Raw genomic sequence first — 18,809 nt, 5'->3', positions numbered from 1 at the left:
ATCCATTGTGACCCAAATAAAGGATGACTCCCATTGTAAGGATTCCAAACTAGACAACAAATGCGTAGTGTCCCGTAGAAACCCTGGGAGACGGCACACCAACGGTTGAAGGCACCCGTCCACCCACCGTCCAAGACGCTCACCCAAGGAGCCTATACCAGCCACAATCTGGCGGCCTTTGGGTGGAATATCAGGTTTATGGACCTTGGGCAAGTGATGGAAGATGGGTACGATGGGCGCCTCCACCATGAGATAATCTCTCTCTTTTATACTAAAGATCCCCAAGGAAACTCCCAGATCGAGTAGTTGTTCAAGTTAATTTTAAAGCGACCAGTGGGATCTCCAGGTAAAACCTTATAGGTGGTGGTGTCTCGCAGCTGGCGTAATGCTTCCTCTTTATAGGCTGTTGCATCTAGGACCACTACAGCCCCACCTTTGTCATCATTGCGAATGACTATCGCTTTGTTGTTTTGGAGGCGACTGCAGTGCTTCCCGTTCCTGCCGTGTCAGATCTGAGGCTGCTCTACCAGCCTTTTTTATCCGCATAAGGTCTTTTTCCACCAAATCCTGAAAAGTATCTACCGCTGGGGTTCGGGCCTGGAAGGGATAGAAGTGGGGATTAGAGGTGGCCACGGGGCCCAGGGCTGCCCCAGGGGCTGGGCCATCACTCAGGCTGGACAATTGTTCCAACATGAGGATGGAGGAGGCCTCCTGGAATGGAGGGATCCACCCAGCCTCCGAGGCAGAAGGCACAGAGGGCCCCAGGGCCACCCCAACCTTCAACTCCTCCGTTTCTAGAAAATACTTCCTGACCATCAGATTCTTCACAAATTTGTACACATCTAGCATAGTGCTAAAAATGTCGAAATGGTTTGACGGTGCATAGGATAGACCCCTAGAAAGTAGGGAAATTTGGGCCCTGGAAAGATCAACACCAGATAGATTAATGACAATTGTCCAGCCTGATATAGGCTCCTTGGGTGAGCGTCTTGGACGGTGGGTGGACGGGTGCCTTCAACCGTTGGTGTGCCGTCTCCCAGGGTTTCTACGGGACACTACGCATTTGTTGTCTAGTTTGGAATCCTTACAATGGGAGTCATCCTTTATTTGGGTCACAATGGATGTGACCTCTCTATATTCCTCCATTCCCCATAGGTTAGCTCTTGAGGCTGTAGATTTTCACATTAGAAAGTATGGGTCATTCACGTCGACAGTCTGTGACTTTCTCCTCCTAGCGGTAGATCATCTACTTAGCCGAAATTATTTTATGTTTGATGGGGTGTACTATCTCCAAAGGTGCGGAGCTTCGATGGGAGCCAAGTTTTCCCCATCCCTAGCAAACTTGTACATGGGATGGTGGGAGGAGCTCCGCATCTTTGGAGAGTGCAACCCCTTTTCTGATTCTATGTTTTGGTACGCTAGATACATAGATGATCTGCTGCTAGTGTGGAGAGGTCCTGAGACAGATCTCCCTAGATTTTAAACATACTGTAATGATAACAATTTGAAATTGTCCTTCACGATGTTGCACAGTGCCACAGAAATTAACTATTTGGATCTTTCTTTGAATGGCCATGTAGCATCGCGGAGGATACAGACCAGAACATATAGAAAAGAGTGTGCAGGCAACCCGTTGCTTTTAGCAACGAGCTGCCACCCTAAGAATACATTGAAGTCCATTCCATATGGAGAAATGATCAGAGCGGCTAGGAACTGCTCTGATCCAGCCAAATTACAGACAGAACTTAACTTGGTACAATCTAGACTTCTCTGCCGTGGGTATCGGGAAAACCAAATATTAGAAGCAAAAAAACGAGTGTTACAAAAGACCAGAACAGCTTTACTTACTCCGAGGGCAGGACGTAGGGACAGTCAACCCCATAGAGGCATTAATTTTGTCACCTCATATAGCCTGGAGTATAACCAAATTGTTAGTATCATCAAAAAATATCTGCCTGTTCTTCACTCTGACCCTAAGCTGTATGCAGTTCTAGCTGGAGGCTGTGGTTTTTCCTCACGCCGGGCCCCCACTTTGGGCACCAGCTTGTCCCCCAGTTTGTTTCAGAGCGAGGACAAGCCTAAACCGACCTGGCTAACACACAAAGGCTCATATAAGTGCGGCTATAACACCTGCCGCTATTGTAGTGTTCACAACCAAACGCGTGAAATTGTCTCCCTTTCCAGACATAGCAACTATGATATTAAACAGTATATTAATTGCCAGACTCAAAATGTTGTCTATTTGGTTGCTTGCATGGAATGTGGGATACAGTACGTGGGGTGTACTACCCGTCCCCTCCGTCAGAGGATTTCAGAACACTATAATGGCGCTGGAAGGTGTCTCAGGAATGCTGCTTATATCAGTCATGCCTCTAGCGTTTCCAAGCACTTTTTCTATGCTCATTCAGGTAATATGTCTGGATTTAAATTCCAGGGCATAGAAAGACTATCATACCCACTTAGGGGAGGATATTTACATAACAGATTATTAAGACGAGAAGCCTTTTGGATATGGAAATTAGGGACCCGTGACCCTTTGGGGCTCAATTCGAGATTGGACCTCAATACTTTTTATGACAAATAATTTGTATCCAATTGTGTCTTTTTTCCTTCCCTTGTTCCTTCCCCCTCTCCTCTCTCTCCCCTTTGGTTCTACAAGCATCTGCTAGTTATTTGACTTGTGGGTCTCTTTAGGATTAATGTCGTCTGTTTCCACATGTGTAATGATATATGGGTAGTTTGCAATCTAATGCTATGTCCTTGTGTTTTTAACTAATTATTTAGTGATTCAATGTATTTGTATTATAGTGGTTCACGCCATTTTTAAAATACTATGTATGTACCATTAAGGCCAATGCACACACCCCTCCGGGTGTGGCCTCACACTATTTAATCTGTGTAACACATGCTTCTGTAAGCTATGATTAAGGAGCCATTCTTTGCTCTGATACGCGTGAGCTTTTTATTGTAACACTGATGTTGGATCAAGAATAAAAGATTTTTCATTTTCACCCTACTATCTGGTGTAGCGGGATTTCCTTGGCATTTATAAAAGTAAAGATGGATCACTCTAACAAATTCTACAGCAGCACCGGTAGAGTTGCCTCCGTTTAGAGTTGGCTACGCTGCCCAAACTGGACCCCAACATAAGACTAACAGGGCCAGCCATGGCGCAACTATAACAGCCACCGGGAGATTTTGGCACAGGGGAAAGACGATAAATTGCTTTACCCTGTTCCTGCACAAGTCCTGGCGGCGTTAATCACTATTCCTCCTCCCGGTCGCCATGAATAGTGGGGGGGAAAGACTTAATTCGGCTTCCAGCTATTGCTGGCGGCCAAATTACAGTGTTCTTGTAGTGATTTGTGCTCCGTCTTCTGACGGCGCCCAAATCAGTCACTGAGCACTGCTATAGCCCTAATTCCTATTATGGTACTGGCTGTGCCCAAATCTCACAGTCACGGACAGAACCATCTATCAGAACCCAGCAATGTGTACTGTGCATGCCAGAAAGAGGCAATGATCAATGCAGATCATGTATAAATTGTAAACCTAAATAAATCAGACTGAAGAAGCCAGGAAAGTGTACATATTTCACAATAGTCCAAACTATCCTTGAGTGTGTTTAGTAACATTATAGCATAGGAAGGAGGTAGCGTAGCGGGAGGCCTACTGCGAGAGAACAGCAGCAGTAGGCTGAAAGGAAATCCAATGCAGCCTGTGAATCTTGCATGGAATGGGGGGAGGGGGTGTGACACTTGTACAAACCTGGCATCACCCAATGCACTGGGCCAGGTAACAATTCATTGCATTACACATTTATTCAACAGGAAACAAAGAGACCATTACTGTACCACTACTGTATTTGAATCTTACAAAGAAAAAAATACAACATACTTATCTGCAGTCCAAAGAGCAGCACTGATGCAATGGTTGAGATGACAATGGCTGCAGCTGCAGAGAATCCCTTCATAATGTTGTCTGTGTATTTTACAACCACAGAGGTGTAAAGGCCACCGACACTAGCCAGGACTGTGAAATGAACATAAAGACAGTTACAAGTAGTGTGAAGGATCACAGAGTACCCTAACTCACACAAACCCTCAGCTGACAATAACCACCCCCAACCTACTTCCACCCTCCTCTTTTAAAGCCAACACCAACCTGCCCCAAAGGCTGGAGTCTGACTACAAAGCTAAACTCCGGTGCATTACTGTTCCCAGCAGCTCAACCCAGAGTACCCGCTCAACTCTGGCAGCAGCCTTTAGCTGCCCTTAGGAAACCTTAAGGCAAATAAAAAAAAAATGAGTTAAACTTAGTTGGGGCTTCCTGCAGCCCCCTGGAGTCGTCCTGTGCCCACAACGTTGGTCCGGGTCCCTCAAGCAAGCGCAGGCAACCCTGGCCTGCCATGCACCTCCTCACCGCGCTCCCACGGTCAGGAGCATTCTATGCATGTGCAGACTGCTCCCGGTGGTGGGAGTAAGATCAGGGTGCGTGCAGCTCAGAGCCACACATGCACAGTAGCCACCGACTGGCAGCAACCCAGCCGGCTTTGCGGGGGTTTCCGCTGCTTGCAGGAGGGAGTCAGACCAACATCATGGGCACAGGATGACTCCAGGGGGCTGCAAGAAGCCCCAGGTAAGTTGAACTCATTTTTTATTTGACTTAAGTCTCCTTTTAACCACTTTGCCGCCCGGGTACAGTAGATCTACGCTTCTTTGAACCTCAGTTCCCCTCCCGGAGCGTAGATATACGCACCCCCTGATACTGTCTGCGCTCCCTCTCGCACGTGCGCACGCTCCCGCGTGCCGCTCGCCTGGAGATCAATGAACGGGTAAAACCATTCCCGTTCGTTGATCTCTGCCCCCCAGCAATGATCGGCTGCTTCTATGAGAAGCAGCGCGATCATTGTGAAAAAAAAAAAAGTTTCCCAGCCTCCCTGAACTTCCTGCAAGCGTACTTTCTACGCTTGCAGGACGCATTCACAAAAATGTACTGTGGCCATCTTGTGGCCAAAAAGTAAAAAACTACACCCAAAAACATTTTTTCCTATACAAATACATTATTTTACAATATAAATTAACTCATTAACTACAACACTCCCCAATTGTTACCAATTTTTTGTTTGTAATAAAAAAAAAATTACAATTAAAAAACAACATAAATAGTTACCTTAGGGACTGAAATCTTTAAATATTTATATCAAGGAGGGTATAACACTGTTACTTTATAAATGATGGGCTTGTAATTAGGGATGGACGCAAAACTGAAAAAAATGCACCTTTATTTGCAAATAAAATATTGGCGCCAAACATTGTGGTAGGGACATAATTTAAATGGTGTAATAATCAGGACAAATGAGCAAATAAGTTACATGGATTTTAATTACAGTAGCATGCATTATTTAAAAACTATAATGTCCGAAAACTGAAAAATGATTTTGTTTCCAAATGTTTTTTTATTTTCCCAGTGAAACACATTTAGAATAAAATAATTATTGGCACAGTGTCCCACCTAAAGAAACCCTAATTGGTGGCGGAAAAAAACAAGATATAGTTCATTTCATTGTGATAAGTAATAATAAAGTTATAGGCGAATTAATGTAAGGAAAGCTGAAAGGAGAAAATTGCTCCGATGCTGAAGGGGTAAAACCTCTCAGTTGAGAAGGTTCTGCTACATAGTAGTGGAACTCCACTCCAGCGTCTATTTTTCTAGCATGGGGAAGTATGAGTGCTGCCATAAGTGCCCCTGTTAAAAGCAGCTGCAAAAGGAAATATGGGTGCCTGAGGCACATGATAAAAATGGCGAGTGCCGTGGCCACCCACTATACAAACTGCAAGTACATAATGCGGGCGCCAGTAGTGCCAAAAAACAATAGCTGGCACCATTTTGATTTTTAATTTGCTGTAATAGTTGCTAATTACAGCTATTAACATGGGCGTCTATGGCGGCGCCCAAACATCCGGCTTACCTTTTATACACTGTATGTTCAGAGGTGTAGTAAGAAATACCAGATGTTGTTAAATTGCATGCATGCATCAATGCAGCTTAGATACTACAAACCAAGCAATTACAGAGCTGCCAAATCCTTTTTACCATGCTAATATCTAGATGTAAAGACCAAGGCTCATGTGTAGAAGTATAACGTGTACTCACATATCACAAACCAGACAAAGTGATTGTAGCCATAGAAAAATCCCTTCTCAATCACACCTTCTCTTTCCGAAACAAAGACTCCAATTAAAGTTACCACGATGCCAGAAATGTACATCTGGATGTTCCTCACCCACAGTGAGGTGTCTGAGCTTTTCAGCACTTTTTCAAAATACACTCCTGAAAAATACAAGAAAGGTTACAATATACCCCCCCCAGAAACAATTATTTGTAGACTGTCATTGTCCCTTGTGGCTTAGTTTCAGATGAACTAAAACCCACAATTTAAAGACACTCCAACATAAAAAAGTGTCCCTGGGGGTACTTACCTTCGGGAGGGGGAAGCCTCTGGATCGTATCGAGGCTTCCCCCTTCCTCCTCCGGTCCCACGGTGGCAGCACTGGAGCCCCCCAAAACCACAGCCGACAATTTGTCGTGCTGTGGTGTGGCGCAGGCGCAATAGCGCCTGCAATATTTACCTTCCCCGGCTGGTGTGGCGCAGACGCATTAGCAGCTCCCCCGATGGACTAAGGCGGAAATAGGCGATCTTTATCGGGTCCACTCTACTGCGTAGGCGACTTGCGTCTGCGCAGTAGAGTGGACCTGACTGAGATCAGCTATTTCTACCTTAGCCCGAGCCGAGAGCTGTTACTGCGCCTGCACTGGAGACGGAAAGGTAAATATTTACATACCCGCCGTTCCGGGACCTCTAGCGCTGCCACTGTGGGATGGAGGAAGACTTGGGAAGCCTTGATAGGATCCAGGGGCTTCCCCCTCCCGAGGTAAATACCCCCCCAGGTATAAATCTGACAGTGAACACTAAAACCAGAATAGATAAGCTAAATTAATAATTTCTTATTAGATGACTTATTTTAAAATTTTCAGTTAATATGGCATTTCATCCCACTTTACCAGGTCAAACTCCCCCCCCCCCCCCCCCCCCAATTAAGAGCAGAATATCTACCCCTACATGTGTACATGGGTGACCCTCTTAGTGAATGTGAACGCACTGGCAGGTTATGATAAATACAACCCCTCCCTCATTAAGTGTGGTCAGCAAGCATAGCTCCCTCACCCCATCCTATAGCAGAGCAGCTGTAGACTAAAACCTGTTTTAGCGGCACTGGGCATGCATGTAAAAAGAAAAGCACTGCAAAGATGGCTCACCCTGCTCCTGCAAATTTCAAAGCCATTTTCAATACTATTCCCCCTACTGGTACCTTAATTGGTTAGGGGGGATGGGGAAGCATAATTCGGGTTCCAGCTATTTTCAGCACTCTGATTACTCAGCGAGCGCCGTTATAGCCGTACATTACGGCCTATGGTGGCGCCCAAATTTCCTGTCTCGGGTACTGGGTCCTCGTCTCTAATTCAATGAAGCCTACCAGTGTACAGCAGTGTTCCTCTGTTGGCTCTCGGTGTCACGTGACATGCACTTGGGAGCCTATAGAGGAGCGTTGCTGTACACTCACAGGCTGCAGTGAGGAGGAGACGACATGGAGGAGGCATAAGTCTTCCACTGTGCTCCTCTGCTATTGGAGGAGGGAGAGAGGTATATGGTATGTACACAGTATCTGCATGCATAGCCCCCAACCGTCCCGTTTTCGTCGGGACGGTCCCGAATTTGGGGGGCCCTCCCGCTATCCCGCGCTGCCCCACCCTTGGTCCCGGCTGCTGGAGAGAGAGGGGGGGGAATAAACGATCGAGGCAAGAGCCCGGGGATGCGTATGTGGCATGGATGGCCGCCGCCATTTAATTTCTCCCTCCCTCCTAATGTGCCCCCAGTGTCCCCCCTGCCTGCAGAGTAAAAAATGTGCAGCGGAGCGGACTGTAAATTTTACCACTGCCTCTCCGCTGCATACCCGGGATCTCATCTGGTCTTCCTGCTTCCTGTGACGTCACAGGAAGCCAGAAGCCCAGATGAAGATCCCAGTGCGGAGAGGCAATGGTAAGATTTACAGCCTGCTCCGCTGCGCATTTTTTACTCTGCGGGGATGGGGAGGGGACACTGGGAGCACATTAGGAGCGAGGGATTAAATGGCGGCGACCATCCATGCCGCATACACATCCCCGGGCTGGTGCCTCAATCGTTTCCCCCCCCCCTCTTTGCCCACCCACGACCACCCTCACCCTTCTCCCCACCCACAGGCACCCTCACGCACCTCCCTTTCGGGTGTAATTAAATTAATTAAAAATATTTATTTTAAAAAATTTGTTGGGCGTGACTAGGGGGGTTGGGGGTGTGGCCAGGGGTGTGGCCCAAGTGTCCCGCTTTCAATAATTCAAATTTTGGGAGGTATGTGCATGCTCTCCACATATCTGTGAGGAATCCTTCTGCTTGCTCTGGTTTACTCCCACATCCCAACAATCTAATGTTGCATTAATTGGAATAGCATCACACCAGACTGGCCCTGGCATGAGCCTCATCACAGACAGGTGAGAAGCGTTTTATGTACTATGTAAAGTGCTGTGTAATAGATTTCTTAAACAAAAATATGGTAATCACTGAATAAAACACACCTGAAGGGATCCTGAGGAAGAGACATATGGAGGCTTACATTTATTTCCTTTTAAACAATGCCGTCCTACTGCTCCTCTGCCTTATGCTGGGTACACACGTTGCGATTTCCCGCTCGATCGGCTGGATCGATCCTGGTCGTTCGATTATTTCCGACATGTTCGATCGGGTTTTGATCGATACAGCCGTCGATTTTGCATACTTAACATGAGTAAATCGACGGCTGTATACATCGAGACCCGATAGAACATGTCGGAAATAATCGATCGACCAGGATCGAGCTGGAAATCGCACCGTGTGTACCCAGCATTAAAGAGAAACCGAGCCGGGGTTCTCACAATGCTAGCTGCATAGAGAGGCTGGGTCTGCCTATAGAGCCCAGCCTCCGTTGCTATTTCAATTCCCCCTAAATCCCCCCTGCGCTCTGTCATCCCCCCTAAAACACAGCCGCGCTGCTGACACACAGCTTGTCACAGCGGGCTGTGTTTATCTCTTTACTGTCACTCTCGCCGCTCCAGCCGCCTCCTGCAGAACTCCGATCCCGCCTGCGTCCCTTCCCTCGCCGCTGATTGGAAGGAAGGGACGCGGGCGGGGACTGGAGCTCTGCAGGAGGCGGGGGGAGCGGCGAGAGTGACAGTAAAGATATAAACACAGCCTGCACAGCGCGGCTGTGATTTATGATGGATTACAGAGCGCAGGGGGGATTTAGGGGGGATTAAAATAGCAACGGAGGCTGGGCTCTATAGACAGACCCAGACTCTGTATGCAGCTAGCATTGTGAGAACCCCGCCTCGGGTTCTCTTTAAAGGGAACCCAAGGTGAGAGGAATATGGAGGCCGACATATTTATTTCCTTGTAAACAATACCAGTTGCCTGGCAGTCCTGTTGATCTTCTGCATAACAAGCATATGGCTGATCTGCATATGCTTTGTTCGGGGTCTATGGCTAAAAGTATTAGACACAGAGGAGGACTGCCAGGCATCTGGTATTGTTTAAAAGGAAATAGATTATGGCAGCCTCCATATCACTCTCGCCTCAGGTTTCCTTTAAATACTTTTAGCCATAGACCCTGAACAAGCATGCAGATCAGGTGTGTCTGACATCTAATATGATTAGCTGCATGCTTATTTCAGGTGTGTGATTCAGACACTACTGCAGCCAAAAAGATCAGTTGGATAGCCAGGCAACTGGTATTGTTTAAAAGGAAATAAATATGGAAGCCTCCGTATACCTCTCACCTTGGGTTCAGTTTAAACTCCCTCTTCTCCACTCTATGAATAATTCTCGTTTGTGCTTCCTGGACAGGAAGTGTGGAAATTCATCCATACAGGCAAAGTGGTAGTGTGACTGGCCTCAAGGAGAACAACGAGGGTTATGTTGTCCTATCATTTTGCTACAGCTTGTCAAGTGCCGATTTATGTCAGGAATCAATTGCAGTGTGAACTTACCTTCACGTTTATAAGGTAATCAAATCACGATACACAAAAATTAAGTTCTATAGGATTAACATATCACGCAATAATTGCTTTTTAAGTAATAATTAAATGTTCCATTACAGCAAGAAAAAAATATTCAAGGTGAGGATCACTGCTCAGCAACAAACTTTTTGCTTAGCTCAAGCTCTTCATAAAAAGATGCACTCAAAAGTCAAAGCCAGTTTATAGAAAGAAAATACACTGAAAATCATATACCCGTGGTATAGCTATAAATCACAATTTTGAGAATGTACAGTCACAAAGGCAAATATACAGAATATAAAATTGCAAATGACATACCAGCAAAGCCAGAGCACAGGACTGCAACAGCCACAGCGGAAAAACCCAACAAATGATTCTGTTCAATCTGTGAAATAGCAAAAATATGATGTTGTAAAGCAAGGTACAATGTACACGATATGGTTACATACACATATACTGTAATATCTACTCGATCTTGTCTAATTTCTTTACAGATACATGATAACAAGCACTGGTCATGTGATCTCAGCTGAAAGTGTAAAAAAAAAAAAGTGTCCACACAGCAGAGTAGAGATGTCCATACACTTATCAATTTTACCCATCGGTATCTGGCGGATTGAATCACTCCGATTAAATCTGCTGGAAACCAATGTGAAAGCCAGTCCAATCGACCAATTATCTGTTCAATTTTCAGGTGAAATCAATTGAATCAGTCGATCGCTCCAGATGGAAGATCTCAATCTGCAGTGGGTCGGGAGCAGCGGCAGATCATGGGCCGTAGCGTCAATCTGCTGTCTATGTTCGCACTTTACTGTACAATTACCCGCACCCAGCCATATACTCTGACTAGTGCCGTGCCTTGCGGGTACCAATTTGCTAAGGCATTAAAACAAATGGGCAGTAGAACTAGGACTTTCAAAACTAAACTGCTGCACAGAATGAACTAATAAATGACTCATTTAACACAATTATCAGGACTGATTTGGGTTTCAGCCATTACAACTTCCCTTATGTAAACAGTTTCTGCAGTGAGTCAGGACACCACACCTTCTCTGCAAGCAATTTTAATGTCTGTATCTGTGGGAGCAATGTGTACTCTGCACATGTTTACAGAAGAAACTCTGAGAAAGTCTGAATGGTAGTTTATATGGTAGTTCATGGTGGTTGAACTTTTGAAGCTAAATATTAATAGTTGAACAGCCCTCCTGCTGTAAAAACAGATCAAAATTTAACAATATAGTGAAAACAGTTTTATATTAATAGAATATTGGATTTCAAACTGGTCACATTGCAGCCAGAACTGTCCTGTCTCTCTGTGACTGAAGACACATTTTGACAAAGAATGTGCCTTTTTTCCATCTGTTCCAGCCAAGTAACTAGATAAGTGAATTAGCTTCACTGTTATGCTAGTTAAACACGCATGTAGAACTAAAAATCAACCTTTCTAAAGAGAAACTGAGACATGAAGCGTCTCAGGTACCATACTTACCTAGGGCTTCCTTAAACCCCCTTGAGGCCGCTCGTCCCTCGCAGTCTCCACGGGTGGCTCCTGACACCTGCAACACAGCACAAAAGCCTGGTTGTGTTGCATATGGCCGGCCAGGCGGGCTCCACCGCCTGGGGACCTTGCAGGTGCAGATGCCGACCTCAACGTCATCCTTACTGCGCCTGTGCAAGCGCCACTGTCAATCAAGTCCACGTTGTACTCCACTGTGTACTGCGCAGGTGCAGTGCACCACAGACAACGTGGGCTTGATGACTGACAGCGGAGCTCACGCAGGCGCACTAGAGAAGTTCAGCCTCTGCACCGACGGGCACCCCGGCCGGTGGCTGCGAGCGGAGATGCAGTGTGGAACATGTCGGCTGCAATGGGCTGGAGAAAGCCCCGAGTAAGTAGGGGGGGGGGGGGGGGGGGGTCCTGATAATTCCTTTAAGTGTCCATTTAAATGCTGATTTGCATCCACATGGACCTTCAGATCCCAATAGGCCACCTGTGGTCTAGTTGCAGCCACAAAACTTGGGCCTGGATTAGTCCTACACTACATGAGAGACACTCCTCCAGCATAGTTCTCTGCCTAGCCAGAGGGGTGCATAGCTTGTAAGCTGCAAAAAGAATATCGGCTTTCTAGCTGCAACTAGGCTGAAAAAGCACACTAACAATCCTTTGGGCTGCTTTTCCACCGATTACAACAGCACTGTGATTAACATTTAAATCGTGGTGCTCCTCTTCAATCAGCACAATTCAATTTTGCCCAATTTTTTCACAAACAAAATCATATGCCGGCATGATTTTCAGTGTGATTGTGTTTCATTCCTGAATGTTCACACAGAGTGGAAAAAGCAGGTTGTTGCAAACTCAGAGCGATTGCACTTGTAATTGCGCTTGCAAATGGAAAAGCAGCCTTAAAGGGGCATTGTGGCCAATATTGCTGATTTTAGTAAATAAAATAATGTGCACAAGAGGTCCAAGTTATAAAAAAGTAAATGTCTAGCGAAAAGTAAAGTAATGCGTGACAGTACACATTGCTGGATTTGGAGAGGGGGAGGGGGGGGGGGGGAGATACACAATTAAGCGACGGAGTTCACAAGATCTCATTAACCATGTGGGGCGAGAGCTAGAAAGATCCTCTCCCTCTGATAAGAAGTTACAAGTTGCTTGCAATGTGCTGTACAGTCTCTGGCTGAGTCTGCCCCTCCTTTCTCTCACACAGACTGTGCATGTGTCCTCGGCAGAACCAGAGACGCTGCAGAGATTAAACAACACATTGCAGGGAGCTTCTTTCTAGCCAGAACAGTAGTTGTTTCCCGCCCACATGGTTAATGAGCTCTTCTGAACTCTGTTGCTTAAAGTGAACCAGAGACGAGGCACCCTCATGTATTTTACCATATATATCAGTGAGGACATTAGAGAAAACACCTACCCTGCGCTGTTACTTTTTTAACTGTTCAGCTTGCTTCTTAGCAGGCATGATACAATCCCCAACTGAGCATTCAGTCTGGCTTTGCTCAGGAATTATTATAGCTGAGTCTGTGTTCTCTGGTGTCTTTTCAAGCCCAAGCCTGCCCTCTTGTGGCTCTGCTCAGCAATCATTATAGCTGAGTCATTATAGCAAAGCCAGACTGAATGCTCACTCGGGGATTTTATCAGGGCTGATTAGAAGCAAGCTGAACAGTTAAAAATGAAACAGACAGCAGGGTAGGTGTTTTCTATAATGTTCCCACTGATATATATGGTAAAATACATGAGGGTGCCTTGTCTCTGGTTCCCTTTAACCACTTCAGCCTTCAGTGTTGTTTCACCTTATGCATTCAAGCAACTTTCACCTCCCATTCATTTGCCAATAACTTGATCACTACTTATCACACTGAAAACTAGATCTTGTTTTTTCCGCCACCCTTTAGGCTTTCTTTGGGTGGTACATTTTGTGAAGAATTATTTTATTCTAAATCCATTTTAACAGGAAGATTAAGAAAAAAAAATGGAAAAAGTTCATCATTTCTCAGTTTTCTGCCATTAAAGTTTTAAAATAATACATGATACCGTAATTAAAACCCATGTATTTTATTTGCCCATTTGTCCCGGTTATTACACCATTTAAATTATGTCCATATCACAATGTATGGCGCAGATATTTTATTTGTAAATAAAAAGGTGCATTTTTTCAGTTTTGCGTCCATCTCTTATTACAAGCCCATAATTTAAAAAAATAACAGTAATATACCTTACTACATGCATATTAAAAAAAGTTCAGTCCCTAATTTAACTATTTATGTATTTTTTTATTTTTTTAATTAATTTTTTTACAAAAAAAAAAAAATGTGTAGCTATTTGGGAGTGTGGGAGGTAAGGAACTAATTTTAAAAGTAAACAAATGTCATTATCTGAAAATTGTTATTTCCAGATGTAATTTTACTATTTGGCCACAAGATGTCTTCGCAACCCACTTCTGCATGCATAGTATTACTACGCAAAGTGAAAGTAATGCGTGGATGGGACAGAAGGGTATTTTTGAAAGACGGAGCCGTCTCATAGATGGCATTGGTCTTTCGTACGGAGACTTAGATCAATGAATGAGAACATTGTTCTCATTCATTGATTTCCGGGCTAACGGAAGGCGGCAGGAGCGAGCGCGAGCGCGTGCCTGGCTCAGCGGCAGCACTGTAGGCTATCTGGACGGAAATATCAATCTAGATAGAATTAAGTGGTTAATTGTGTATACCCATCCCTCCAGCTGCAGTAATGTGTCCTGTCACAACACTTTACTTTTCACCAGACATTTATTTCACCAGACTTTTTTATAACTTGAACCTCTTGTGCACATTATTTATCTTATTAAATAAAATCAGCAATATTAGCCATAATGCCCCTTTAAGGTCAAGGGTAGTGAAGGGAACCAGACAATCATGGATCAGATTCACTGCAATAGAGGCAATACAGCTGTTAATTGTTACATGAAGAAGATTTATGCATCAAATTACAAATGGACAAGAATAACACTACAAGTACCAAAAAAGGAAGTATAGACAGTTACCTGAACTTTGGTAGTCTCAACTGGACTATACTGGACAAGAGTGACTCCCCCACATAGGATGAAGACCGAGAACCACTGAAGTCTGCTCAGTGTGCGGTTTAGCATCAGTACCATACATAAAGCTGTGCATGGAATTTTTAGCTGATAGGTCACCTACAAGAATAATGCATTCAATAAATGGGCAATAGTAAACAATGTTGCTCGTTTTTATTTACATTCTGAAAAGCAGCCTAATTGCAAAAACAAAAATATTTCAGACGTTTTTTCTTTTGTTAGAGTACACATAACTGACACATACCTGATAGACTGCTGCATCAAGATTACTAAGTGCCACAAAAGCCATGTTGTTCTGCAAAGCGTACACCAGAGATGGCACAGACAATTTCAACATCTCCACTGGACTCCCCCACACATTCTCCTTTAACGTGCTGAACAATCTCCCAGTGCTGCCAGTCTCTCTGCAGAAAAAAATGCACAATCAATTCCAGGACATTACCACACTTGTACTATTAATGCCATGCACCAACAATGACTGATAAGAAATCATCTTTTTATTAATATACTGTACATAGTGATCACTCAGCATTGTTCTAATTGGATAAGTGTGTGCTCAAGAGGAAAAAAAAATGTCCATTTACTTACCTGGGGCTTCTTCCAGCCCCCTGAAGTCCTCCTGGTCCCTCTCCATGATTAGCATTCCTCCGCTGTCCCCTCCTTAATCCAGCCGAGGGAGTGTACTGCGCATGTGCGGTAGCGATGTTTGCTTACTGCGCAAGTGCAGTTGGAGCAAGCGTGCAGCACTGGGACGCACATCCAGCATTGGAGGGGGACACCTGAGGAACAGAATTGCGGGATGTGGGCGAGGGACCAGGAGAAATTCACGGGGCTGGTAAAAGCCACAGGTGAAGTAAATGGGCAAAATATATTTCACTTAAAGCCATTGTTACCCGTCCTAAAAAAACAAAAGTCAGATACTCACCTAAGGAGAGGGAAGGCTCTGAGTCCTAATGAGCCTTCCCTCTCCTCTCCCGGAGCCCTCCGTGCAGCTAAGGATCCTCCGTTCCAATCCCCCGCCGCGGGGGACTTCGGAAGTCTTCGGGAGCCGAGTCCTCCCAAAGAGACGGCTCCATACTGCGCACGCGTAAAAGTGTATGTGTTAATGTTCCAGTGTTAGCTGGCGGGAAGGAGGGAGGGAGGGACCGGAGCAGCAGTGAGTGACTACGAGGGCACAGAATGGCTGCATGGGGCTGGCAGAAGCCCCAGGTAAGTGAAACTCGTTTTTTTTCCTGACGGTTCCTTTAAGCGTCCCTTTAAGGAGGAAGTGAGCCACAAAATCAAATTCCATTCACCAACTGCACTGTGTTTAATATGCAGCCTGCAACCTCACCCTGTATTGCAAGCACTCCAATTCAGAAACATTTCTGCTGTAATAAATTTTATCTCAGTCAGCCTGGCTCTATTTTTGCTGTTGCCAAGAGAAGAAAGCTTGTCATCACCCCTTCTGCTCCCCACTGATTGGCTGAGGGCAGTTCAGTGATGTGTTTACAAAGCAAGCTAGCTATGACAGTGCAGTTTCTAGGAGGAAAAAAACTAAGGGAGGAAATGATATTGGGATTGGCTTCAGTCAGAGGGTAGCAAGATGGAAAATGCCAGGAACAGAATTTTCTTTATTTGCTATATAAAATTCACTGAATTCAAAACAAGGACTGTACAATACATCTGGGATTTTTCAAGTAAACTTTTTCACGTTGTCAGTATGGGGTGTAGTGTGTAGAATTCTAAGGAAAAATACAGTTAATCCAGTTTGGAATAAGGTAGATACATAACAAAATGTGGAAAAAGAGATGCGTTGTGAATACTTTCTGGATGCACTGTATGACAGCAGAATACCAGATACTTTGCTGACAAAGCTGTGTGACGGTGTGAAGTTGCAGCTGTACAGGGGGAATTTCCTTTGTGCAACCAGTTTTTACTTTTGCTCACAGTTCTGCTTGAAGCATCTCACTGGTTTTACTGGTTGCATTCTCTCTCTTACAGAACAAATCAGCAGACAAGCTCTACCAATCCTGTAGTGTTATAATGTCAGCCAAAATTGCCTGCACTGCAAAACAAACCATAACAGGGTAAAAAAAAATTTAGTCACAGGGTATTTCTGACTAGCACAAGTGTGCAACTAGAAACAGCTTTAGTCTAAGTGTGTCAAAAGACGATTAAAAATGAATTTAGTCTGGTTTGTGGATAGAGGGTTAATATAACTGACCAGATTTAAAACCTAGAATTTCATTGTAAACACATTTTTTATTTAAAGTGTAGCAGAAGGGCTAAAAATGCCCAAGTTAGACACTTACCGCAGTAGAGGGAAGCCTCTGGATAATCCAGATAAACTCCAGAGGCTTTCCCCATCCTTCTCACACCACCAATCAGCGCTGGGACACTCTGAACATATTCAACAACAGCTTGTTGAATATATTAGTGTGGCCGCGCTCCCATCTGTGTGCGCAGACACAATAATGGCCCACACTTGTGCAGTAGCATGAAAGCACTTCACTTCAGGACGTCAGTGTGCTTGAGCATTGTGGCTGCGTTCATACACAGACGGGAGTGTGGCTGTGAAGAGGGTCCCGGCAAGAAGTGGTGGGGTACAGGAGGATCGGAAAAAGCTTCTCGATTAGCCACAGGCTTCCCTCTACAAGGCAAGTACCTGACTTTTTTTTTCTACTTGAAACGTCCAGGTTTACTTTAATGCGGCCATTTTAAAGGAATTTCTAACTCCCTACTCCCACTGCGGCTGCGAGAATAAGGCTAGGCTCATACTTGGGGCTAAAGTGATCCAATTAATGGAACAGACCACAACAGACAGGTTGACAGATCCTGCCCATCCCCCCTTCCCCCTAACAATAGGGAGAAAAGACTCTGCTGAGCTGCATCTGCAGAACTGGCCAGAAAAACTGTATTTTTTGGACTATAAGACTCAGTTTTCTCGTGTGTGTGTGTGTGTGTGTGTGTGTGTGTGTGTGTGTGTGTGTGTGTGTGTGTGTGTGTGTGTGTGTGTGTGTGTGTGTGTGTGTGTGTGTGTGTGTGTGTGTGTGTGTGTGTGTGTGTGTGTGTGTGTGTGTGTGTGTGTGTGTGTGTGTGTGTGTGTGTGTGTGTGTGTGTGTGTGTGTGTGTGTGTGTGTGTGTGTGTGTGTGTAAGTCATTGCGTCTTATAGTCCAAACGCAGGGAATTCTTGACTTGTGAACACTTGCCAATACAAACCTCCAATGACTCCCTGTACTGTGCCCATGCAGAGGAGGACACAGGGGGACAAACGGAGAACACAAGGAGGACACAGAGAGACATGAGGTACAAAGGGGGCATAATCCACAAGATGACCCTTCACCATGGATGCACCAGATTTAGTATATATTTTTTTCCCTTGTTTTGGTCCTCTAAACCTAGGTGTGTCTAATGGTCAGGAGCGTCTTATAGTCTGCAAAATGCGTTAATCTCTCAGCAGCAGAAGCAAGAACAGCAAACTCCTAAATAAAGTAGCATTTTCAAGCATGGAATATTTCTTTTATCTTTAATCTTAATTGTAAATGTATTGCAGGATTGAACATTTTCAATAAAAAAAAAGTTAGCCATAAGTAAGCTGAACAGGCATATAAGCGAAAAAGGTATGAGGATAAAAAGGTGATCGTGTAATGAGTAGACTATTGCATATTTGGCATGAAGCATCACACCCTCCCAAAAACCTCTGCTGCACAAAGCCACTACCCAAGCTCACAGGCTGCATAATTGTCCTGGGTTGACACCTGCATTTCTAATAGAGCCAATTTAAACTTAATTGCCCTAGAACTAGAAAGAGGCTTATTAAATGGAAAGGTCACTTATGCCATGAGAAAGTTAATGCCAATAATTGTTCTATTCACTACAGAGATTAATGGTAAACCCTATTACAGGTTGCCTAAATGCAAGCATGTAGGATTCCTAACATACTGTAATGTCTACATTCACTGTCAGTCAATAGTTTAGTCCTGGTGTGCTAAATGAGTGACAAGTTTCTCCTCTGTGCAGCTAATGACTCAAAATATGAAGATATTGGGCAGTCTGTACTCCTGGAAGAAAGTACAGGTTTCCGGGGAGAGGACCGGGAGTACAATTTCAGC

At 44.7% G+C, this 18,809-nt stretch overlaps 1 protein-coding gene across 1 annotated transcript in view; it reads right to left on the bottom strand.

The window, feature by feature from the left end:
* The window catches only part of SLC35A1 (solute carrier family 35 member A1), a 48,140-nt gene that overhangs the window by 11,831 nt on the left and 17,500 nt on the right, over positions 1-18,809 (bottom strand). The window contains exons 3-7 of the mRNA XM_068279395.1: positions 14,959-15,118; positions 14,661-14,813; positions 10,447-10,513; positions 6,157-6,333; positions 3,898-4,032 (exon numbers count right to left, since the gene is read on the bottom strand). Of these exons, the coding sequence (XP_068135496.1) occupies positions 3,898-4,032; positions 6,157-6,333; positions 10,447-10,513; positions 14,661-14,813; positions 14,959-15,118 (692 nt within the window). The remainder of the gene's footprint in view (positions 1-3,897; positions 4,033-6,156; positions 6,334-10,446; positions 10,514-14,660; positions 14,814-14,958; positions 15,119-18,809) is intronic.

This window comes from Hyperolius riggenbachi, chromosome 4, assembly GCF_040937935.1.
Source record: "Hyperolius riggenbachi isolate aHypRig1 chromosome 4, aHypRig1.pri, whole genome shotgun sequence".
Lineage (NCBI taxonomy): Eukaryota > Metazoa > Chordata > Amphibia > Anura > Hyperoliidae > Hyperolius > Hyperolius riggenbachi.
The sequence above is the reverse complement of the archived record's forward strand: the minus strand, read 5'-3'. Positions and strand labels throughout refer to the sequence as shown.